Here is a 26,040-nt window from a genome sequence, read left to right as displayed (position 1 = left end):
TGAGGGCAGACGGCCAATCAGAGCTCAGTGCAAACAGCACGCAGCCAATGAGGAGCCAGGATTACAGATCCTGACCCTGAAACTATGTTGGGAAAACTCTCCAAGATCTCTGCCTCCCTCATGGTTTCCTGATATTTCCATGTTTTTTTTGTTATTTTAGTGTTACTTTGGTGATATTTGGTGACGTTTCAGTGATGTTTTCCTGGTGTTTCGGTGATGTTTCTGTTATGTATCAGTGATGTTTCGGTGATGTTTTCTTAGTGTATGGGCGTGTCTCTCACCGGTTTTCCGCTGATCATGGCCTTCTCCTTCTTGAGGAACTCGATGGCCTGCAGGATGGCTCTGTAGTCGTAGATCTCGTGTTCTCTCAGGATCCTCTCGTAGTCTTTGGGGTCGTGTCCTCTCAGAAGCTCCACGATGTCCACGTCCTCACGCTTCGGGCTCTTCTGCTTCGACGGAGTCCTGGAAAACACGCAGTATGCAGTATTTGTAGTACTTGCAGTAGTAGTAGTAGTAGTAGTAGTAGTAGTAGAAGTATTAGTAGTGGTAGTAGTATTTATAGTAGTATCTGTACTTCTTGAGCGTGGCCCTGAAGTCTCCGGCTCCGCCAATCTCCTCTCTCTTGGTGACGCTGAGTTCGGCGGCGGTCTCGATCTCGCCGTGTTTGTTGGTGGCGACGCAGCGGTACTGCCCGGCGTCGGAGCGGGTGACCTCCCGGATCTCCAGACGGGCATCGGGACCCTTCTGCTCCACGGACACGCGCCCGCCGTGAGTCACCTGACGCCACTTCCCCTTCATCCACTTCACGCTCGGGATCGGATCACCGCCGAGTTTAGCAATGAAGGTCGCTGTGCCCTCTGCCAAAAGAGACGGGTTAAACCAGGACTAAACCAGGACTGGACCAAGACTAAACCAGCACTAAACCAGGACTAAAACTAGTCTAAACCCAGTCTCGGTCTTACTCTCGGGGGTGGAGATGTTCCGTGGTTCCTCGATGAAGAACAGGTTGTCGAGACGTTTCACCGGCGCCGGAGCAGCAGAGGGCGCTGCGGGTTCAGGAGCCGGGGCCTTGGTGCCAGAGTCTGAGGAGAACAAGACAATTAGACCCCTTGAAAAAAACGGTTAGGATCTTCCTCTAGACCTGGAGACCCGGTTGTGATCCGGCTCATACCTCTGACGGTGACGCGGGCCTTGCAGAAGTTGGCTCCGCTGGCGTTGCTGGCCTTGCACAGGTAGTCGCCGGCGTCGGTTTTGGCGCAGCCGGTGACCTCGAGCACCGCCGTGCCGTTGGAGAAGGTAATCCTGGTGTTTCCGGACGACACAAGCTCACGTCGATCCTTCATCCACTGAACCGTCAGAGGAACAGAACCGGTGATCGAGCAGCGCAGGGTGAGCTTATCCCCCTCGGCCACAGACACCGGTTTGAGAGGAGACGTGAAGACGGGAGGAGCGCCAGACTCTGAGGATGAGAGGAGGAGTTAAAGACATGGAGATAATGATTCTGAACTGAGGTTTCTGTGTTAAACTGGTGAAATGTTTTTTATTTAACATGTGTGAGCGTCTGGGGGGTAAGGTTCTGATCAGACAGAGACACTAACAGATTTACGTCTTTGGGAAGAAAACACACTTCAGCTGCTCCCGGCTTTTCTGTCATCTCGGTTTGTCGTTCCTCCACGGACACAAACACCGTCCAAACGTTTTCTACAGTCATTAACTTTAAGTTTAATTCCAAATAATCATTTTCATTAGAAATAAAATGTTTACATCGTCTTTTTAACCTTTCCAGACCTGAGGACAGTTTTAGTACATTTGTCCTCGCCTGGATTTTTTTATTTTAATTTTGTTTTTAAAACTTCCCTTTTTCCCCTGATGAAGTTGTTCTTCATCCTTTTTCTCACTACGACCTGTTCTGTCACAATCTGCTGCTCGACTCGACTCATGTGGCTGGAATAAAAACTACAGGAGCAGAAATTCTCTAAAAAACTCTTTTATACAAACTCACAAACGTGTACAAACAACTTTATGGACACACAAATGTTTCATTTAGAGCCTTAGGAACAAAAGTGCAAAATATCAAGTTTGTAAAAAAAACTACAAAATCTCCTTATTGCCTCGAAACAAAAAAAGTGCAGTGTCCCCATGACTCGACTGGTGCAGGTCATGGAAACAGCAGGAGTCAAGTCCAGGTCACAGAGACTCATCACTTCTGTGTTTCCATGAGTTTATTACATTTGGATTTGGACATTTAGACTCAAATAAAACAGAAAATAAAATTTCTGCACTAAGAGTTTCGACTTTTTCACTTGGTCTGACCCAGACGCTCAGAACATCGAGCGTTTTGACTCAACACACTCTTTGGTAAAGTTTGGACCAATTAAAATGGACGGAGCGACTTAGTTTGGACCAAAACGAAGTTCCTGTTGGACACTCGGTAAACTGGGGCGGGGCCTCGCGGAAAGAAGGCGACTGATTGGTCTGTTCTTTGTGTTCACATCTTTGTTTTGGACAAAATGTTGAAATAAAAAACACAGGATCAGAAATCAGGTCTAAAGCAGGACTACACCAGGTCTAAACCAGGTCTTACCGGAGATGGTGAGGGTGGTCTTGCAGGAGGTCTTGCCGGCCTGGTTCTTCACGGTGCAGCTGTAGACTCCAGAGTCACTGGGCGCCGAGTTTTTCAGCGCGAGCACCGCCACGTTGTTCTCGAAGCTCGTCACCAGTCGGTCCGACGTCTGAACCTCGACGCCGTCTCTGGACCACACCACCGTCAGAGGAGGAGTCCCGGACACACGAGCCTCCAGACGCACCTCACGCCCAATGCCCTCCACCAGCGAGTCCGACGGGCGCTTCGTGAACGTGGGAGGGACTTTACGCTCTGCCGAGGAGGAGAGGAGGAGAAAGAGGAGAGAGGAACGAGGGACAAAGGAAGTGAAAGGGGGAAAAAAGTCAGATAAAGGAGCAGAGGATCAGAATGACGAGGGTTCAAAAGAAGAAGAATCCTCAAAACCATCAGAGAAAAACAGAGCTGAAAACTTCCACCAAATCAAGGACCAAACCAGGACCAAACCAGGGCCAAAACCAGGATCAAACCAGGATCAAACCAGGACCAAAACCAGGACCAAAACCAGGATCAAACAAGGACCAAACCAGGACAAAACCCGGACAAATCCAGGACCAAACAGAGCAGAGGAACAGGCAGAAGAACATGGGAAATATTGATCTTTAGGAACATGCTCCAGAAGAACCACACGTTCACTAAAACACCGGAAAACACAAAAACAACGAGAACAGAATCAGAACACAAAACTCGAGAGAAACTGTGTGAAACATGCAGAACATTCAGCAGGAACCAAAATAACCGTGCAAAGAGTCGCTGTGTTACGAATGTTCACACCGATCCACCAAACCACACCACATCTTCCCAAGATGGAGTGTCCCCCAACCACACCCTGAAACCACACCTTCCCAAGATGGCGGCTGCAGACACACTCACACAAAATGGAGGACATGCTCAAAATGGCGGAGACCAAAAACCAGAGTCAAACTCAGAGAATTCAGGAGGACAATTTCTAAAAGACTCTGACAGGAGGACCTTCTCCTGAACCTTCACCTGGACCTTCTCTTAGGCCTTCTCTTGGACCTCTCCTAGACCTTCTCCTAGACCTTCTCCTGGACCTTCTCCTGGACCTTCTCTTAGACCTCTCCTGGATCTCTCCTGGACCTCTACTAGGCCTTCTCCAGGACTTTCTTCTAGACCTTCTCTTAAAACTCTCCTGGATCTTCTCCTGATCTTCTCGCAGATGTTTCTTTGTTTTAAAATCGCAGTCACGATCGTGACACGTAAACACAAAAACCAGAGGCGCCCTTTACCCTGCCGGCGGCAGGAGCAGGGCGGGTGACGGTGACAGGTGTTACCTAGCCTGACGGTGCACTGGCAGGTGTCGTTGCCGTCGACGTTGGCGATCTCGCAGGTGTAGGTTCCGGCCGAAGCTTCTCTGTCGTTGTTGAGGACGTCGAGCTCGCAGCGCCCTCTGCTGGTCCGGACGTTGTACTGGTACGACGCCCAGATCAGTTTCCCGTCCTTTTTCCAGGTGGCGTGCACGTGCTCGCTGCCGGCGTACGTGCACATCAGGGTCAAAGGTCGCCCCAGCTCGTGAGAAACGTCCTGAAGTTTCCGCACGAAGCGAACGGGCTCTGAGGACGCAACGGAGGTTCAACCACAGGAAAAACATTCAGAAAAATAAAAGTGACAGGAGAAACAATAAACTATAAACAATAAACTCAAATGATCAACATACGACAACGGAAACGACGGAAACGACAAAACGCCAACGACAACACCGAAAAAACACAAAACAACAAAACCACGGTCTGGAAAAATGAATCAAACTGTTTTCACATTTTATTGTTTTTCATTTTTAATTGAAACTCAAAAGAACAAACGGCACACGGACGACACCAACGACAAAACGACAAAACAACGAAACAACGAAACTGAAATCCACGTCACATCATCCTCCGAGACCAACCTGAAGTGTTAGCACAGCAGGCTAAGTGTTAGCACAGCAGGCTAAGTGTTAGCACAGCAGGCTAAGTGTTAGCACAGCAGGCTAAGTGTTAGCACAGGTTGTTTTTGTTGCATGTTTAAGTTTAGTTTCTTCTTCTTGGCGCAACCTCGACTTGTGTTAGCATTATGTAGTGTGTTAGCATGTTAAATAGCGTGTGAACATGTTAGCGTGTTTACCTTACCTAGCATGACGTAGGCGTGTTAACGTGTTAGCATGTTAGCGTGGTACCTAGCGTGACGTAGGCGTGTTAGCGTGGTACCTAGCGTGACGTAGGCGTGTTAGCGTCTTACCTAGCATGACGTAGGCGTGTTAGCGTGTTAGCATCTTACCTAGCCTGACGTAGGCGTGTTAGTGTGTTAGCATGGTACCTAGCATGACGTAGGCATGTTAGCGTGTTAGCGTCTTACCTAGCCTGACGTAGGCGTGTTAGTGTGTTAGCATGGTACCTAGCATGACGTAGGCATGTTAGCGTGTTAGCGTCTTACCTAGCATGACGTAGGCGTGTTAGTGTGTTAGCATGGTACCTAGCATGACGTAGGCGTGTTAGCATGTTAGCGTCTTACCTAGCCTGACGTAGGCGTGTTAGTGTGTTAGCATGGTACCTAGCATGACGTAGGCATGTTAGCGTGTTAGCGTCTTACCTAGCATGACGTAGGCGTGTTAGTGTGTTAGCATGGTACCTAGCATGACGTAGGCATGTTAGCGTGTTAGCGTCTTACCTAGCGTGACGTAGGCGTGTTAGCGTCTTACCTAGCCTGACGTAGGCGTGTTAGTGTGTTAGCATGGTACCTAGCATGACGTAGGCGTGTTAGCGTGTTAGCGTCTTACCTAGCGTGACGTAGGCGTGTTAGCGTGGTACCTAGCATGACGTAGGCGTGTTAGCGTGGTACCTAGCGTGACGTAGGCGTGTTAGCGTGGTACCTAGCGTGACGTAGGCGTGTTAGCGTGGTACCTAGCGTGACGTAGGCGTGTTAGCATGTTAGCGTGGTACCTAGCGTGACGTAGGCGTGTTAGCGTGTTAGCGTCTTACCTAGCATGACGTAGGCGTGTTAGCGTGTTAGCGTCTTACCTAGCCTGACGTAGGCGTGTTAGCGTGGTACCTAGCATGACGTAGGCATGTTAGCGTGTTAGCGTCTTACCTAGCGTGACGTAGGCGTGTTAGCGTCTTACCTAGCCTGACGTAGGCGTGTTAGTGTGTTAGCATGGTACCTAGCATGACGTAGGCGTGTTAGCGTGTTAGCGTCTTACCTAGTGTGACGTAGGCGTGTTAGTGTGTTAGCATGGTACCTAGCGTGACGTAGGCGTGTTAGCATGTTAGCGTGACGTAGCCGTGTTAGCGTGGTACCTAGCGTGACGTAGGCGTGTTAGCGTGGTACCTAGCGTGACGTAGGCGTGTTAGCGTGGTACCTAGCGTGACGTAGGCGTGTTAGCGTGTTAGCGTGGTACCTAGCGTGACGTAGGCGTGTTAGCGTGGTACCTAGCGTGACGTAGGCGTGTTAGCGTGGTACCTAGCGTGACGTAGGCGTGGCAGGCGTCAGATCCGTCCTTGTTGCTGATCTCGCAGCTGTAGCGCCCCCTGGCCTCCTCGCGGTCGGCGTTGAGGACGTCCAGGACGCAGCTGCACTCTGTCGTCTTTACGTTGTATTTGTACGACGCCCAAATGGGGCGGCCGTCTTTCCTCCAGCTCACGCTCACGCGCTCCGACGCTCGGAACGCCACGCGCAGCGACAGCGCCTCCCCCAGGATGTACGAAGTATTCTCCAGTTTACGCACGAAACGAGGAGCCTCTGAGACGGTTAGAGCGAGAGGAAGAGGAAGAAGAGGAAGAGGAGGAAGAGGAAGAAGAGGAAGAGGAGGAGGAGGAGGAGGAGGAAGAAGAGGAAGAGGAGGAGGAGGAGGAGGAGGAAGAGAAGGAAGAGGAGGAGGTTATAAAGCAGAGGGCAAAGGCAGTGTTAGTGAAAAGTCCAGTGAAGTTGACGTTGCAGTAGTTGCAGTATTATTTGCAGTAGTATCTGCAGTAGTACTTGCAGTATTATTTTCAGTAGTCACAGTATTATTTGCAGTAGCAGTCGCAGTCGTATCTGCAGTATTATTTGCAGTAGTCGCAGTATTATTTGCAGTAGTTGCAGTATTATCTGCAGTAGTCGCAGTATTATCTGCAGTAGTTGCAGTATTATCTGCAGTAGTCGCAGTATTATCTGCAGTAGTTGCAGTATTATTTGCAGTAGTCGCAGTATTATCTGCAGTAGTTGCAGTATTATCTGCAGTAGTTGCAGTATTATTTGCAGTAGCAGTATTATTTGCAGTAGCAGTATTATTTGCAGTAGCAGTATTAGTACCTCTCTTGCTCGTTCTGCACAGCACGTAGGCGTTGCTGGAGACGGAGCTGCAGCTGTTGGACACGGTGACGCAGTACTTTCCTTGCGCCTCCTCTCGGTCCGAGTTGAGGACCTCGAGGCGACAGGAAGTGGGCGTGGTCTTGACGTTGTACTTGTACGACGCCCAGATGGGTCGGTCGTCTTTGGTCCAGCTCACGTGAATCCTCTGACTCCCGGAGAACCTGCACTCCAACGCCAACGGCTGCCCCAGCGAGAAGGAGGCGTCCTGGAGGGGCTTCACGAAACGCACGGGCTCTGGGGGGGGGGGGGGGGGAGGAGCGAGGGAGGGGAGGAGCGAGGGAGGAGAGGAGGAGGAGCGAGGGAGAGGAGGAGAGGAGGAGTGAGGGAGGAGAGGAGGAGTGAGGGAGGAGGAGGAGGAGAGGAGGAGGAGCGAGGGAGAGGAGGAGGAGCGAGGGAGAGGAGGAGGGAGGGAGGGAGGAGAGGAGGAGTGAGGGAGGAGAGGAGGAGGAGCGAGGGAGAGGAGGAGGAGGAGCGAGGGAGAGGAGGAGGAGGGAGGGAGAGGAGGAGGAGGAGCGAGGAGGAGAGGAGGAGGAGCGAGGGAGGAGAGGAGGAGCGAGGAGGGGGAGGAGGGAGGGAGGAGGAGTGAGGGAGGGGAGGAGGGAGGGGAGGAGGGAGGGAGGGAGGAGAGGAGGAGTGAGGGAGGAGAGGAGGAGGAGTTCCCGGGCGAGGGAGGAGGTACAAAGCAGAAGTTTGCGTTAGAGCGAAGCAGCAGCAAAAAACTGTTGTGTATCTGACCCACAGGGGGCAGTGTGTTTACAGACGGAGTCTGTTGTTGTGTGTTGTTGTAAAAGTGTGTTCTTGGTGAGGATGTGTGTGTGTGGACGTGTTATAAGCGTGTTGTTGGCGTGTTACCAAGCGTGATGTTAGCGCTGCACTCGGCCTGGCTGCTGCTGTTGGAGATGTGGCAGGTGTAGCGCCCCCTGGCTTCCTCGCGGTCGGCGTTGAGCACTTCCAGGACGCACGATTTGTCCGTTTTCTTCACGTTGTATTTGTACGAAGCCCAGATGGGTTTGTTGTCTTTGGTCCAGGTGACGTGGATGCGCGGGCTGCCCGTGTAGCCCACGGCGAGGCTCAGCGGCTGGCCCACCCTGAAGCACACGTCCTGGAGAGGTCTGGAGAACCGCACGGGCTCTGGGCGGAGGCAGCGCAGCGTTAGCGTCACACACACGTTAGGGTCACACACACTTAAGCGTCATCTATTGAGCAAGGGCCAGATCTACGGAGCGGCTGCTGTTAGGACTCTACCACATCTGAAGAAAAAATATGAACTTCACCAAACTTCAGCTTCAATCAACAACAAGGCTCAGAAAGAAAAACATCAGCTCTTTAAACAAAGCCTCACCAGAACTGACAATGATGTCTACGGTCTAAAGCACCAAACCACAGAGCGCAGTCCTTATTTTAACATCGGAGTGAGTTCAAATCCAGCTGTTACATGAAAAGAGGTTCATTTGAGATGAAGAAAAGTATAAAATCGCTTTTACAAAGTCCTGACGAGAGGTGAGTGAGACAGAAACAGGGCTGTGAAACAAAAACAACGGTTTTCGTTACAATCAGGGGTGACCGCTCAGTGACTCGTAAAACACCGTTCAGGATCAAAACGCAGCCTGGATTCAACCAAAACAAAGCTGAGTTTTCACCAAACGTCAGAAGAATGAGGAGCGTGGGGTTTGGAACAGGAACCATCTCAATCTCAATACAAATGTAGAACTCCACCGACCGCAACAAACCAAAACCACCGAACAAAAACCATCAGCACCAAGTTTACGCAACATTCTAACCCACTTTCACTTTCACTTTCACGGTCACTACAAATAAACAAGCTCAAGAATCAGTGTTTAGTTTGAAACAGCGATGGTTTTCAGAGTGAATTTCACCAACTTGACAGAAACTGAAGCAGAGAAATCACTTTCACTACAAATAAACTCAAAATACAGTCACTATTTTGTTTACAGTAAGTATTAGTTTTCTGAAGATTTTCTGAGTAAACCTGAATCCTCCTGCGGCCGCAGCGTGTCTGGCCTGTGCCGTGAAAACTCTGGTTTCTACGGTTACCTAGCGTCACTTCAGCGGAGCAGGTGGCGCTATTCTCTGAGTTGGAGATCTCGCAGGTGTAGGTTCCTTGCGCCTCCTCTCGGTCGGCGTTCAGAACCTCCAGCACGCACGAGTCCTCCGTCTTCTTCACGTTGTATTTGTACGAAGCCCAGATGGGGCGGCCGTCCTTCCTCCAGGACACGTAAACGGGCGGAGAGCCGCTGAAGCCGCAGTACAGCGAGAGCGGCTCACCCACGCGATAGGTGGTGTCACGGAGCGGACAGGTGAAGTGTACGGGCTCTGAGGGTTAGAGGAGACAGGTGAAGTGTACGGGCTCTGAGGGTTAGAGGAGACAGGTGAAGTGTACCTGCTCTGACAGGGAGAGGAGCTGGTGTTATAATGCAGAGTTAATGGGGCTGGTGTTATAATGCAGAGTTAATGGGGCTGGTGTTATAATGCAGAGTTAATGGGGCTGGTGTTATAATGCAGAGTTAATGGGGCTGGTGTTATAATGCAGAGTTAATGGGGCTGGTGTTATAATGCAGAGTTAATGGGGCTGGTGTTATAATGCAGAGTTAATGGGGCTGGTGTTATAATGCAGAGTTAATGGGCTGGTGTTATAATGCAGAGTTAATGGGGCTGGTGTTATAATGCAGAGTTAATGGGGCTGGTGTTATAACGCAGAGTTAATGGGGCTGGTGTTATAACGCAGAGTTAATGGAGCTGGTGTTATAATGCAGAGTTAATGGGGCTGGTGTTATAATGCAGAGTTAATGGGGCTGGTGTTATAATGCAGAGTTAATGGGGCTGGTGTTATAATGCAGAGTTAATGGGGCTGGTGTTATAATGCAGAGTTAATGGGGCTGGTGTTATAATGCAGAGTTAATGTGGCTGGTGTTATAATGCAGAGTTAATGGAGCTGGTGTTATAATGCAGAGTTAATGGGGCTGGTGTTATAATGCAGAGTTAATGGGGCTGGTGTTATAACGCAGAGTTAATGGAGCTGGTGTTATAATGCAGAGTTAATGGGGCTGGTGTTATAATGCAGAGTTAATGGGGCTGGTGTTATAATGCAGAGTTAATGGGGCTGGTGTTATAATGCAGAGTTAATGTGGCTGGTGTTGCAGAGTTAATGTGGCTGGTGTTATAATGCAGAGTTAATGGGGCTGGTGTTATAATGCAGAGTTAATGTGGCTGGTGTTGCAGAGTTAATGGGGCTGGTGTTATAACGCAGAGTTAATGGAGCTGGTGTTATAATGCAGAGTTAATGGGGCTGGTGTTATAATGCAGAGTTAATGGGGCTGGTGTTATAATGCAGAGTTAATGGGGCTGGTGTTATAATGCAGAGTTAATGGGGCTGGTGTTATAATGCAGAGTTAAATGGCTTGGTGTTGCAGAGTTAATGTGGCTGGTGTTATAATGCAGAGTTAATGGGGCTGTACCTATGCGCACGAGGCAGCAGCAGGTGGCGCTGCCCTCGGCGTTCTCCACTTCGCACGAGTACTTCCCGATGGCGTCGCGGCTGTCACAGTTCAGAATGGTCAGTGCGCTCGTTCGGTCCGTCGTCTTTACGTTGTATTTGTACGACGCCCAGATGGGGCGTCCATCTTTCCTCCAGGACACATAGATGCGCTGGCTCCCGGCGAACTCGCACTCCAGGGTCAAAGGTCGCCCCATTTTGTAGAAGGAGTTCGGCAAACGCCGCACGAAACGCACGGGTTCTACAACAGTCAGCACGTTAGCTACAGGGACTAAAACTGGACTAAACCAGGACTAAACCAGGACTGAACCAGGACTAAACCAGGACTAAACCAGGTCTAAACCCGGATAGAACCAGGACTGAACCAGGACAAAAACAAGGACTAAACCAGGACTGAACCAGGTCTAAACCAGGACTGAACCAGGACTCAAGTAAGACTAAACTAATATTGAATCAGGACTAAACCAGGACTAAACTAGGACTAAACCCGGTCTAAACCAGGACTAAACCCGGTCTAAACCAGGACTAAACCAGGACTAAACCCGGTCTAAACCAGATGCTTTCCCCTGTGGTCTGGTGCTGCAGTTCTTTACCGAGCCTGACGGTGGCGCTGCAGGTGTCTGTGCCGGCCTGGTTGGAGATGGTGCAGCTGTAGGTTCCTTTGGCCTCTTCTCGGTCGGAGTTCAGCACCTCCAGGCGGCTCGACGTGTCCGTGGTTTTCACGTTGTATTTGTACGAAGCCCAGATCAGTTTGTCATCTTTTTTCCACGTGACGGAAATGTGTTTACTGCCACTGAAGAACGCCTCCAGCGCTAACGGCTCGCGCACGCGGAAGAACGTGTCCTGCAGCGGCTGCGTGAAGCGCGGCGGCTCTGAGGGGCAGGCGAAGGCAGGCGAAGGCAGGTGAAGGCAGGTGAAGGCAGGTGAAGGCAGAATAAACAGGTGAAAGAGGAGAGAAAGGTGAACAGGTGACAGAGCAGAGTAATATTAGCATTAGCATTAGCTTTAGCATTAACATTAGCATTAGGAGAGAAGCGACCAATCAGAGAGCGGTTTCAAACAAGCGAGTGATGTCACCGGCCGCCGCAAAAGCTCCGGTTATTTTGGTCAAAACAAAATATACAAATGTGTTTTTGTACAAAGGACCAAAGGGGTTAGCATGGCGTTAAAGCAAAAAGTATCGATTAAAAAGTATCGACGATAAATAAATAATCACAGAAATCAGTGTTTAATATTTAGGATGAAACAAAAAAATAAATAAATAAAATCAAATGAAATCCTGTTCACAAATCTGGTGAAAACAAAACAAAAACTTTTTCTAAATGGAACGAGACAAACAAAAGTAAACTGAGAATCGTCAGAATCGTGAGAATCGTCAGAATCGTCAGAATCGTGAGAATCGTCAGAATCGTGAGAATCGTCAGAATCGTGAGAATCGTCAGAATCGTGAGAATCGTGCTCGGACTTAAGTCTGTCCACAGACGTGGGCGACGCCTCTGATTGTGCTTCTCCAGAGTTCAAAGACGTAACCGCGGTTACCACGGAGACCTGTAGCGTACCTAGTGTGACATTGGCGCTGCACACGTCGCTCCCGGCCGCGTTGCCGATCTCGCACGAGTACTGTCCCTGCGCCTCCTCTCGGTCGGAGTTCAGCACCTCCAAGACGCACAGCGAGCTCGTCGTCTTTACGTTATATTTGTACGAGGCCCAGATGAACTTGCCGTCCTTCCTCCAGGTGGCGCTGGCGGGTTGGCTGCCCGTGTAGGAGCAGGCCAGCACCAGAGGTTTGCCCACGCAGAAGGACATGTCACGGAGCGGCTGCACGAAGCGCGGGGGCTCTGGGTCAGAGGTCACAGGTCAAAGGTCAGTACAGAGGTTAAGATGGAGGACAGGAGATGTTCTGGAGGATTTAAGACGGAGGTGAAATGTAAATACACGAAAGTTCTATTAAACCATGACGATTATCTGTTAAAGAAAGAGAAGGACCAAGATATTAACCACTAAACCAGGTCTAAACTAGAACTAAACCAGGACTAATTCAAATCTCTTTTTGTGTCTCCCTTTTTGTGAGTCATCACACACAGGTGAAAAGAACGTTTTTAGTAGCTATTTAGTTTTTATGAGTTTTTAAAACATCATTTCAAAACTTAAAATGGGTTTTTTAAATATATTTTAACTTTTAGAATGAGTTTTTTAAAAAACACTTCAAATTTTAAAAAGAGTTTTTTGAAGTATTTCGACTTGTCATAATAAAACTGTATTTTGAAAAGCAAAGCTGTGTCGTGTTTTAGTTTGTGTTGTGGAAATTTGTAAATAGTGATTTTAGAGTTTTGTGCTTGATCGGTTTCGTTTGTTTTTGAGGTGAATGTTTTCTGTGTTTTTCAGCCATCGTGTCTCGTTGAACAGTGCAGTTCACCTTGCACCCTGAGGGTGGCGCTGCATCGGCTCTCCCCCACGGCATTGGTGGCTCTGAGCGTGTACTCCCCGAGGTCGGCGGCGGTGGCTTTGGCGAGGGTTAAGGTGGCGGTGCCCTGTTTAAAGTCCATCTTAAGGCGGTCGGACGGGAACAGGGCGCAGTCTCCTCTGAACCAGGACACCGAGATCTCCGGAGTCCCGCGAACGCAACACGACAGCTGCACCGTCCTGCCCACCTTCACCTCCAGGGGGCGCAGCGGCTCGGGGAAGTACGGGCGCTCTACGGGACGCACCAGGGTTAGGGTCAAAGGTCTGAGACAGGTCTAGACCAGGACTAAAACAGGACTGAAACTGGACTAAAACTGGACTAAAACTGGACTAAACCAGAACTAAAGCAGGACTGAAACTGGACTAAAACTGACTAAAGACTAAAGCAGCTTCTTAAGTTTATAAGCCTCTATCCACTGTTAAACTTTTCTCTCCCTGTAGGTGGCGCTCTTTACCCAGCATGGTGACAGTGGCCTGGCACGTGTCTGTCCCGACGCCGTTGTCGATGGTGACGCCGTAGACGCCGGCGGCGTGGAGGCGGTCGGAGTTCAGGACCTCTAAGATGCAGGAAGATCCGGTGGAGTGGACGTTGTACTGGTACGACGCCCAGATCAGCTTCCTGTCTTTGGTCCACGTCACGTGAGTGGGCGGAGTCCCTGAGAACGTCACCTCCAAACGCAACGGGCGCCCCAGCTCCGAGGAAACGTCCCGCAAACGCTTCACGAACTTCACCGGCTCTGAGGACCGAGACAAGACCGAGACGGGACCGAAACAAAGACCGAGACAAAGACCGGAAAAAAGACCAGGGTTAGACCAGGTTTGAGGTCTGGATCTCAGGGCGGGTTTAACCTCCTCTGCTCTAGAAGAACTTTTATATTTTTGGTGTTGGCTTAGTTTAAGACGTCTGTGTCCCTCAGTCGTCCCTCAGTCGTCCCTCAGTCGTCCCTCAGTCGTCCCTCAGTCGTCCCTCAGTCGTCCCTCAGTCGTCCCTCAGTCGTCCCTCAGTCGTCCCTCAGTCGTCCCTCAGTCGTCTTTCAGGTACGATCCAGATTTAACTCTAACATTGTTTAATTCTAATGTGTTTATTATTTATTAGAAATTCTAAATGTTCAGCAGTACAACTAAAGGATAAAAGTAAATAAGACGAGTATTTGAGGACTGAAGTGGTTGTAACGTGTCCTCCCGGAGCAGAGCAGGTAACCCCATGCCTGTTTACACGATGGACAGACCTTTGACGTAGAGGTGGGCGTGGCAGGTGACTTTCCCTGCCTCGTTCTGGAGCAGACAGGTGACGTCTCCGCTGTGACTCATCTGGACTTTGGTCAGATTCAAAACACTGGTGTCGGGTTTGACTTCGATCTGAACGCCGCCGCGCCCGTTCACCAGCTCCTGAGAGCCGCGGAACCATTTCACCTCCAGAGGGCGCTGTCCCCTGAAGCGCACGGCGAAGCTCACGTTCTTCCCCGCCAGAGTCACGACGTCCTGCGGCGTCTCCACGAAACATGGCGGCTCTGGGGCGCAGCGAGAGATCAGAAACGGAGTCGTGAAAGCGTTCTGTGCTCTGATCGGTCTGATATTTTTGCTGATGTTTTGTACCTGTCACGGTGACCTTAGCCTTCGTCTCGGCGCTGCCGGCGGCGTTTTTGACGATGCACCTGTATTCACCTGCCTCTACCTGGCTCACGCTGGGCAGGTGCAGGCGGCAGGTGTTGTCGGTGAAGCTGGGTCGGTAGCTGACCCCGGGCGTCACCTCTTTACCGTTATGAGTCCAGGACACGGACAGAGGAGCCGATCCGGACACCAGACACTCCAGCTCCGCCGGGCTCCCGGACGGCAGTGGCACGTCACGGAGTTTACGCACGAACGAAGGAGGCACTACTTTGTCTGCGACCGGAGAGCGGGTTTGAAGTTTAAAATATGATAATAAATAAATGTGCAAGGAAATGTGTCGCACCAACGAGGAGCCTGCCAAAGTCTGAGCCAACGTTTACCTGTCAGTTTGGTTTCGAAAAATTTATTTGGAAGTTGTGAAAAGTTTGATAAAGAGGTGACTAAAACAGGACCAAACAAGAACTAAAACAGGACTAAAACAAGACTAAAGTAGGACTGAACCAGGAACTAAACCAGAACTGCACCAGAACAGAAGAATACAACTGTTTTTCATGAATTAGTTTGAAAATTGCAGTTTTAGTTTTCGATTCAAGAGGTGAGTTTGAGCAGAGCTGAGCAGGAGCGAAGCAGGAGTGTTAGGACTGAACCAGAACTGAACCAGGACTAAACCAGGACTGAAACAAGTACTAACCCACCTCTGAATCATTATTAAACCAGAATTGATCCAAGACTAAACCAGGGTTAAATCAAGACTAATACTGGATTAATACTGAACTAAAACTGGACTAAACCTGAACTGAACCTGGGCTAAACCGGGACTAACTAAAGAGGTTGAAGATGCGGAGCCCAGAGACTGTAATCAGACTGAAACTGTTTTAAAAAAGCTGAAGATTTGAAATTTAAAATCACGAGTTTGTGCCGTTTGGCGTTTGACCGTTTGAACGCTCTTTGTTGAACGCGGCAGGCGTGGGCAGACCTCGCTGGTGCGATAGCGCCCTCTGCAGACTGACCTGACACAGTGACCTTGGTCTTACTCACGGTGGTGCCCACCCCGTTGGACACCTGCAGTCGGTACTCCCCTGAGTCGGGTTTGTCCAGAGAGCGGATCTTTAGAACCGCAGTCTTCTTACTGAAACTGGTCTGGTACTTGGGTCCAGGCTTCAGCTCCTGATCGCCCTTGAACCATTTGGTTTTGAGTTCTGGAGTGCCGCTCACTCGGGCCTGGATGGTAATGCTCTCTCCGGACTTCACGCCCAAAGACTCAGGGAAGTCCAGGATCTGGGGCGGTTCTAGGGTCAGGTAAGTACTGGATTAGACCGGGTTTGAACAAGAGGGTCCCAGTGGCACCGAGGGTTTAAATGTGTTTTGTGGCTAAAACCGAGCAGAAAAGTGAAAAGCTTTGAAAGATCTGTTTACCATAATTTGAAGGTGTTTCTGAAAGAATTTTGATCAAAGTGTACTCCATATTTGCCAAAGAATGTTCTAGATTATACAAACTGAATAATAAAACAATAACCCTCGATCCCTCGGGGCCAGCGGGCCTCGGCTCTTGTTTAACGGCGTGTTTTGGTTTCCGTGGTTACAGACCTAGCACAGTGACGTTGGCGCTGCATTCGGCGACGCCTCCGTCGCTCTTGAGCCGGAGCGTGTACTTGCCGCCGCTCCTCACCTCCGCTTTGGGCACCGTGAGCGTGGCCACGTTTCGCTCGAAGGTGATGGTTCGGTTCCCGCCCTCGCGCAGAACCTGCTCAGGCTCCTGGATCCAAGTCAGCGTCAGGGGTTCAGGTCCTCGCACCGTGGCGCTGAGTTTGAGCGATTCGCCCACGCGCACGGTTTGGTCGGTCAGTTTCTTCACGAAGGAGGCGGATTCTGAGCGCCGAAGGTCAGAGGTCAGAGGTTAGAGGGGGTCAGAGGGACACAAGATCGAGGAACGCGAAGACGCTGTCGTTCCCCAGTCTGAGTCAGAAAAATTAAATATGTGTGTTCTGGTTTATATGTGTGTGTGTTTTGTTGTGTGACTGACTCAGATCGGGTCCTGACTCAGACCCGGTCCTGACTCAGACCGGGTCCTGACTCAGATCGGGTCCTGACTCAGACCGGGTCCTGACTCAGACCGGGTCCTGACTCAGACCGGGTCCTGACTCAGATCGGGTCCTGACTCAGACCCGGTCCTGACTCAGACCCGGTCCTGACTCAGACCCGGTCCTGACTCAGATCGGGTCCTGACTCAGACCCGGTCCTGACTCAGACCCGGTCCTGACTCAGATCGGGTCCTGACTCAGATCGGGTCCTGACTCAGACCCGGTCCTGACTCAGACCCGGTCCTGACTCAGACCCGGTCCTGACTCAGACCCGGTCCTGACTCAGACCCGGTCCTGACTCAGATCGGGTCCTGACTCAGACCCGGTCCTGACTCAGACCCGGTCCTGACTCAGACCCGGTCCTGACTCAGATCGGGTCCTGACTCAGACTGGGGGAGGATGTTTGTGGTCGTTTTTACCTCGCAGAGAGACTTTGGCCCTGCACGAGTCACTGTCCACATTATTGGACACTCTGCACTCGTACGCGCCCTCGTCGCTGTGCTGTAGCGACATCACGTGGAGGGTGCTGCACCTGCTCTCCGTCACCATCCTGTACTTGTGGCTCTCCTGCAGGGGGCGCTGGTCCTTGTACCAGCTCACGATGAACGGAGGAGACCCGCAGAACTCACAGTAAAGACTGATCTCTTTACCGACGACCCCCTCCACCGGCGCCGGCTTTTTGGTGAAGGACGGGGGTTCTGGGGATCAAGACCAGGTTAGGACTGGGTTTGAGACTCGGACGAGGACTGGGACTTTGGGTCATGCTGGGTCCATGCCACAGAAACAGACGGGCACGAGACGACAGAGAGCATTCTACAGACACAGAGAGTCAACGCCAGATCCAAAAATATCATCATCATTTTAGTTTTGAGCTGTTTCAAAGGAAGGAGTAACTCATGTTTACTTGAGTAAAGAAGTACTTTTCTAGCAGCATATTTTACAGGACTCATTTTTTAATTGAATAACGGTTCTGACTTTTACTCGAGTACAATTTTTGGACACCACCTCAATTTGTTTTATAGATACAATCGTCTCTTTTCACGTTACGTCACAAACCAGGAAAACGGTTGGAAACCTGCGATGAAACTTCCGGTGTAGTTTCCGACTTTGGGCTCGACCAACTGTGACCAAACCACACTGAAATAAAAGTGCTCAGCGGTAAAATGAAGCCTGCAGACATCTGTGCTGTTTGAATCATCTGGTCTCCTCTAGTCTCATGTACCCAGCGCGCTCAGAGGTGTGTCAGCGGGAAATGAGGAAAACTGAGGGACGGTTGGAATTGTCGATTAAACAAACATAACGGAAAGTGACAATGACATGGAGACGAACAAAACTGGGACATTTTCTAATTTTTCCTACATTTTGACAGACTTATGACCACGAACCAGGGTTCCTACGCTTTTTCACTGACAACATTTCAAAACATTTCCATGATTTTACAGCACCTACATGTGTAGAATTTATCAGACTTTTAGGTCTAAATCTGAAATATTAACTCTTTCCACTCCCTTTATGGTTTGGGATTATAGTTTTTGAACATTCTAAATCCTGTCAGTGCATTTACTGTCGACGTTCACAAATAATCAGAACAGACTCATGAGAACTTAACAAAACACTGGAGCTGCGGGAAAGAGACTACAATGCCACAGCTTTTCCAAAACTTTCATTGAATTTATAGAATTCCATGACTTTTCCAGGACTGGAAAATTACATTTTCAATTTCTGTGACATCTCCAGGACTTCCATGACCATGGGAACCCTGTCGAACAGAGGAAGTTGTCATCGCACGTTTCCAAACATCATCCTGGTTTGTGACGTAAACGTGAATAAAGATGATACTGAAAAGGTTCTAACAGGGCCACACGACAGGGCCACACGACACCACACGGGCCACACGACAGGGCCACACGACAGGGGACCACACGACAGGGCCACACGACAGGGCCACACGACAGGACCACACGACAGGGCCACACGACAGGACACACGACAGGGCCACACGACAGGGCCACACGACAGGGCCACACGACAGGGCCACACGACAGGGCCACACGACAGGGCCACACGACAGGGCCACACGACAGGACCACACGACACACGGACATGCCAGAGAGTCAAAGGTCATGCAGGACGACGACCAAACGATTTCCACTCGATTCCACCGCAGACTGTGTGAAGAACTGGACTGAGGTCTGATCGACGCCGGTGGTTAAAGTGGCAAATTCACCGGCGCCAGAGTCTGTGGAGCCCAATCAGGCCCACGCTCACTTCCTGTGAGCGGGTGACTCGGGGGTTACGCTCTGTCCGTTTCCACACACAGTCTGTGGTTTCCGGGGCGTGTTTCGTTGCGCCCCGTCTGACCTTGCACTTGGAGCACGGAGCTACACTTGGCCACGCCCGCTCGGTTCCTCGCCTCGCAGGTGTAAACGCCGCTGTCGCCGTCTCGCGCGTCGTCGTGAGCTGCAGATACGCCGTGGAGTCGAGGAGAGCCGTACGGTAGCTCCCTCCGTCCGCGATCTGCGTTTCGTTTTTAAACCAGCGGATCTCGACGTCGCGAGGGACGACCCGGCACTCGAAGCGGTGCCCCTCACGCTGCTTCACGAACGAAGAGGTCGGCATTTTCACCACGAACTTTGGAGGCTCTGCAGAGGGGTCAAAGGTCAGAGGTTAGAGGTTAGGAGCGTGTGAAGGGAGCACGAGAGGGGGCGCCGTAGAGCTGTGGGGAGAGGAGGAGCGTTAGTCAGAAAAAAGAGTGAAGCTTCGAGAGAAAAACTGAACTGAAAAATGTTGAAGTTCCAACAGAAAAAAGACACAAAGACGAGGACGACACGGATCTCATCATTTCATATTTTTAAAACTCGACAAACGTGACGTCGGATTATTGCATCTTCACGAAAAGAGTTTAAATTATGATTATTGATCTGACTGTAAAATACCAAATCAAGTTTTTAGAAATACACAGACAGAAAAAGACTAAAGAGGACTAAACCAGGACTAAACCAGGATTAAACCAGGACTAAACCAGGACTAAAGAGGGGCTACAGTAAAATGTAACATGTACAGAAATTAAAATATTGTGTTAATAAATGAGGCAGAAGCAGCGGCTGTTTTGAAGCTGAAGCTGAAGCTGGAGGACGAACGCGGTTTGTGAAGAATCACCGAGTCATGACAAATAAAAAGTTTATATTATATTTTGTAAATATTTATAATTATAATTATATATAATTATAATTCTGTAATAATATTAAAATTATATAAATGCTCCGATCAGACGTTTTAAATCTGAGAAAACTACAGAACGTTTAGAAATGAATGAGAACTTTACAACAGCCAGAGACCAGACCAGGACTAGACCAGGACTAGACCAGGACTAAACAAGGACTAAACAAGGACTAAACCAGGACTAAACCAGGACTAAACAAGGACTAAACAAGGACTAAACAAGGACTAAACAAGGACTAAACCAGGACTAGACCAGGACTAAACAAGGACTAGACCAGGACTAGACCAGGACTAAACAAGGACTAGACCAGGACTAGACCAGGACTAGACCAGGACTAGACCAGGACTAAACAAGGACTAAACCAGGACTAAACAAGGACTAAACCAGGACTAAACAAGGACTAAACCAGGACTAAACAAGGACTAAACCAGGACTAAACAAGGACTAGACCAGGACTAAACAAGGACTAGACCAGGACTAAACAAGGACTAAACCAGGACTAAACAAGGACTAGACCAGGACTAAACAAGGACTAGACCAGGACTAAACAAGGACTAGACCAGGACTAAACAAGGACTAAACCAGGACTAAACAAGGACTAAACCAGGACTAAACAAGGACTAAACCAGGACTAAACAAGGACTAGACCAGGACTAAACAAGGACTAGACCAGGACTAAACAAGGACTAGACAAGGACTAAACAAGGACTAAACCAGGACTAAACAAGGACTAAACCAGGACTAAACAAGGACTAGAACCAGGACTAAACAAGGACTAGACCAGGACTAAACAAGGACTAAACCAGGACTAAACCAGGACTAAACAAGGAATAAACCAGGACTGAACCAGGACTACACCAGGACTAGACAAGAACTACAACAGGACTAAACAAAAACTAGACCAGGACTAGACAAAGACTCGACCACACAATGACCAAACCAGGAGAGAAAATTCAGATTTAAACATAAAGATCAGATTTTAAACCAGATCAGCAGCAGAAGTTCATTCAAAACATTTCAGAATCAGTTTTCAGCGGAAATAAAAATCAATCATGAGCCAGAACTTACCGTGAGACCTTGGTACTTACCGTGAAAACGTGTTTTTAACCGTGAGAACATTTTAGAAACAAAGAAATGAACATTGCAAAGAGAGAACAGCATGAACCACACAGCAAAAACAAAATAACATTTACCAAATCAGTAACAGCAGCGATCTTTATTTTCACCAACCAACAGCAGAGCAGAAAAAGAACTCAACCAGGACTCAACCAGGACTCAACCAGGACTCACACCACAAATTTAAGGATTTGAATGAAACCAGACTAAAAACAGATTTAACAACATTATCTTAAAAAAACACAAAAAACACTTAAACAGAAACACAGAAGAGACACTCCAAACATTCAGGACCAGAACTAAACCAGGACTTGACCAGGACTGATATCCACTTGTAACTCACAAACCATTTACACATTTGAAACTCATAACCAGAACTAGTCTGAACCTCAACTAAACCAGGACTAAACCAGGACTAAAGTTTGAGGACTTCAATGCTGAATTTAAAAGGTCAAACCGCTTAAACAGAAAACACAGAGACACAAGAGACACTCCAAGCATTCAGGACCAGAACTAAACCAGGACTGGACCAGGACTGGACCAGGTCTGGACCTGGACTAAAGCAGGCCCAAAGTCCTCCTGGTCCTTTGTGTTGTGTGTTTTTAGTGTGAGTTTTGTGTTCACATTCTCACACACTCGGACAGAGACAGACACAGACAGAAGAGGGACCGACCTGAGACCTGGACCAGGACTTGGACTCTGTGGGACCCGGCCCGGTTCCGTGCCTCACACACGTAGGTCCCCGTGTGGGCCGGCTGTGCGTCTCTAATGTTCAGAACAGAACATTTGTTATCGACGGAGGCCTTAAAGTGGCCGTCCTCCCGCAGCTCGACGCCGTCTTTGGTCCAAATGAAAGAAAGAGGCAGAGATCCAGACGCTAAGGCCCTGAGGCTCACGTCCGAGCCCACGGACGAGCTCACGTCCTCGGGCACGTCCACGAACACGGGGGGGTCTGGAGGAGGCCACATGGAAGTCAGACACCAAGGACCAGGACCACAGAGGGACTGCAGGGGAACTGAACCAGGACTANGACGTCAATGTTGAGAACAGGATTCAAACCACCAACGTTGCTTTGATTTTCTTAATTTTCAACTTTTAATACCACCAAATGAAAGAGTAAGTGCACCAGAATAGTTACTCAAAGCTGGTTTCTGAATATGTACTTTTGGTATTTAGTGACTTCACAACATTTATGGATTCTCTTGGGTTCTCTCTTTCATTTTGTCATTCTTCTTTCTTTTTCTCTCTCTCTCTCTTCGGGGCCCGTACATATAATTACACTGAAGCATGCTGGTCCATTGGTTCCAGCTAATGTCCCGTTTGCAGATGTGAGTTTCCTAAAGGTGAGTGGCCCCTCCACCCCTGTGTTTCCTGGGTCACCTGCTTTACGGGGCCACATTCCCTCATATTCCCTTGTTTGGGGCCCATTAGCGAGGAAATGGGGCCGCCAGCGATATAGCCCCCCTCCCCTCCTCCCGGACCCCCCTTAAGCCCCCTGTCCCGCTCTCCCCGCCCATCCAGTCCGGTCCAGTCATCGCTCCCTCCTCCTCCTCCTCTCTCTCCTCACCCTCCCTTCTGTATTTTCGCAGTGTTAACAATCAGTGCATGGCCCACAGTGTTCCGGGGCCTAATTGGGAAACTGTGGCGTTGATTGTGATGGATGGAGAAAAAGAGGGGAGGGAGGAGGGAGGTGCAGGAGCGACCCTCTCTCAAACCAGGCTTTCATGTCAGAACCGGGGCTCGCACTGCAAAAAGCGATATCGAGGTAAGTTTGATTTTGATTTGATTTGCTTTTATTTCGAGTTTGTGCCAAGAAAGAAACCATAATCAATAATTAAAAAGACTTTAAAGATGTAACGCTCAACTTTTCTTGTGGAAGGTCCATCACTTGCTTTGTCTAGAACGTTCCACAGTGAAGATTAACTCTATCTATCTCGAGGGAATCAGTCAGATCTGTGGAGACGCGACTACGTCCACGGAGAGAAGCATTGTATTTTTGAGTAATTGAAACAACTGTAATGAATAATTGCAACTTTGATGTGTTTAAAGGTGAAGACAAAGCAATAACATCGCCATGGAGACAAGCAAGTAGCAGCTCTCCATCTCAGAAATTACATAATGCAGCTTTAAATTAAGAACATTTAACTTTACTTGAGTAGATTCAGCTTGAGTAGAGGTAAAATGATCTAACACATGGAACCAGTGTGTTTTTCTTAATTTAAAGGTTGTATGGAGGATTTTTTTTTTGTTTCAAATTGTCAGTGAAAGATTAAAATGCCATTACAGAGACGCAGCAGCTTTGTAATTATGATGACCAAAAAAAAAAGAACGAAAATCTATCAACTGTGGACGTAGTGAGGCCAGATAAACATCAGCCAATAGAAAACGAGGCTCCCTCATTTTCTATTGGCTGTTAGATTGTCAATCAAACTCCCTAGTATAACTGACTTGTCGGAGCGCGGGGATTACGTGGTTTACGCGGTTTACGCAGCGGCATTTTCGAACTGTCGCTTCCTCGCATTTCGCACAAAGTTTGTCGCGACGGCGGACGAGAATCCACGACCGGTTCGCCGCAAAAGAAAGTCCGTTTTTGAGGTCGCTGAAAGAAGAAGAGAAGTGGAAAAGTAGCAAAGCCAAACTGAGGTGATTCTTGGAGATCTCGTCCAGCGATGGCGCGACCGAAGCAGACGAAGGGTCTAAAAACTGACGCGTCGGTCGCTGAATTACTTCTAGACAGGAAACTTCAACAGTAATTCTGAATGCGCACAAGGACTGTCGCTGTATTTCTCTTCCCTTAAAAAAAATCCTCTATACAACCTTTAAGAAACATCAGATTTAGTTTCTTTGTTTAACTGCAAAGGATTGTTGCTTGTCTTTTCTTTAAAGGTGCACTGTGTAACATTTCTGGTGGAGAGTCTGCCATCTGGTTGTCTTCATGGAGATGTTGTTGCTTTGTCTGGAATGTCATGGTACAGCATCAAACCATCTACCTGGCATTTACTCAAAAACATGGGTTTTTATTGACTTAAAAACCTGCATTTTTACTGTAAGTGGTCTCGCCTCTCCACAGATCTGACATGTAAGAATCCATATTACACTATTTTCTCATATGTCAAAATGTTGTTTCTTTTATAATCTTCTTTCTTGATCAAAAACATACCTTGTTTCATTCACACATGTTCAACATATAAATCCTGCTTATTTAGGGTGAGCTCTTCTCTCAAACAGAAAACGCATGTGGCAATACAGGAGGTGCTCCACTGTGTTTTTAAACTCCATACATCCTCACTAGAAGCTGCATGACATCACAAAGTTGAACAGAGCATTTTGAGCTTTGGAGATGTAGACAAATAATAAAGAATTACTCAAACGAATGAAACAAAACACAACTCTGGGCATGTTTTTGATGAGGTAACTACATTATAACACATCTTAAAGCTCAGAAGCAGAGGCGGTGCTTCCATTAGGCAAAAGTAGGCAGCCACCTTGGGCCCCCAAACCTGGAGGGGCCCCCAACCAATTGCCCTCAGTGCCACTAATGGCCGAGGCCTCAGAGCAATTTGATTTTCTCTCATTATGACATTAAATAAGAATAGTTAATGTTTAAACAATAATAATAAGCATATGCAATGGATGTAAACAAAAATGTAATTGTACTAGCAAAAAAGTAAAACTACTTTCAGTTCTGGTTTTCTAGTAGTAGAAATAAATAAAGCTGTGCATGTCTCAAGAACACTGGGGAAAAACAGTCAATAAATATATTAAAAAAACTAAACAAAACAGAAAAACGGTGCATTATAGTGAGGGCTCCAAGCTCAAATTTGTCTAGGGCCCCCAAACTGCTAATCCGCCAGTGCTTAAAAGAGTCAGTTTTGTGTAATATAGGACCTTTAAACTGCAAATTTTACAGAATTTTAACCTTATCTCAAGTAAAATGTTAAAACTATAAGGCTTGTAGAATATTGTGAAGTCCTGGAAACACATACTGCATCCACCCCTGACCTGCAGTTGTGGTTTTATTAGTCATTTAAGTCAAATACACCCAGATAAAGTTACGCAACAGCGAGCCACTGCTTTGCCTAAACAAACGAGGCAGACATCCAACTATCCTCTATATTTAGGGTTTATATGAAGGCCTGTCTATCTCAGTGACGCACGCAGTTCTGTCTATTTCCACCAATGCTAATCCAGAGCTGCTCTCCGTGTATACAGAGGGGACCAGGCCAACCCCAGGCTTAAGTGATTGATGAGTTTAGCAGGGCCCAGGCCACGACCACAGACACAAACACACATCACTCAGGCCAAAGATAAGCAAATGCTGCAGCCGCTGATGGCCTTAAGTGCTTCACAAACACAGGTAACGCAGGCCTGCTTTCAAATGGAGCCATTACCGAACTGCTGCCGGCTACTGCGACCAGAGCAGGGTAGAGGGAAGTGAACTGTGGAATATTTTAGTTAGAAATATCTGGTGAGTTAAGTTCAGTGGTTCTTAAAGCAGACCTATTTTGCAAAATCAGCTTTTTACAGCTTTTAACCATGCTATAGTTGTTTGGGTTCTCATTTACCCTCTCGAAGCACAAATCACTTGAAGAGCGTGTTTGAGCAATCTTTAATCGCTTATTTTCAACAAGCCATTTTGCCAATCAACTCCTGTTTACACCGCACCGACATGCCCCCATTGGTCTTTATTACTTTGTTCTCCAGTTTTATTTTCTTAATCTGTGATGCATCCAGGATTTGGCAGTGTCACGTAGTAATTTTGGTACAAACGTAAAAAATAAAAAATCTCACAGCTCATCAGCTCATCCAAGCCGCTTATTCAGTGCTGCAAAACATTTTCGACCTAAATAAACGTTTGTCCAGTTGGCAAATAGAATTTCTCTTTTGACGTGGATTCTACCCAGACGACTGAGAGATTCTGCTAGTGTTGTAGTTAAGACCGCACTCATCGAGACCAAGACCGATCCGAGACCACTTAGAGAGTATCTGTGCCAAATTTCAAGCTTTCATACAAATTTGAACAATTCTCTTTCAAATATGCAATTAATCTGCTGCACTACACAGG

General features: G+C 48.4%; 1 protein-coding gene across 1 annotated transcript in view; it reads right to left on the bottom strand.

Moving 5' to 3' along the window:
* Nucleotides 1-26,040, bottom strand: part of LOC110165165 (titin-like) — a 243,161-nt gene that overhangs the window by 161,264 nt on the left and 55,857 nt on the right. The window contains 5 exon segments of the mRNA XM_055150484.1: nucleotides 282-462; nucleotides 575-857; nucleotides 963-1,082; nucleotides 1,172-1,459; nucleotides 2,585-2,875. Of these exon segments, the coding sequence (XP_055006459.1) occupies nucleotides 282-462; nucleotides 575-857; nucleotides 963-1,082; nucleotides 1,172-1,459; nucleotides 2,585-2,875 (1,163 nt within the window).

This window comes from Boleophthalmus pectinirostris, unplaced genomic scaffold (genome assembly GCF_026225935.1).
Source record: "Boleophthalmus pectinirostris isolate CB_2022bp ecotype Guang Dong unplaced genomic scaffold, ASM2622593v1 HiC_scaffold_1, whole genome shotgun sequence".
Taxonomy (NCBI): Eukaryota; Metazoa; Chordata; class Actinopteri; order Gobiiformes; family Gobiidae; genus Boleophthalmus; species Boleophthalmus pectinirostris.
This window is presented reverse-complemented; position numbering and strand designations above follow the sequence as displayed.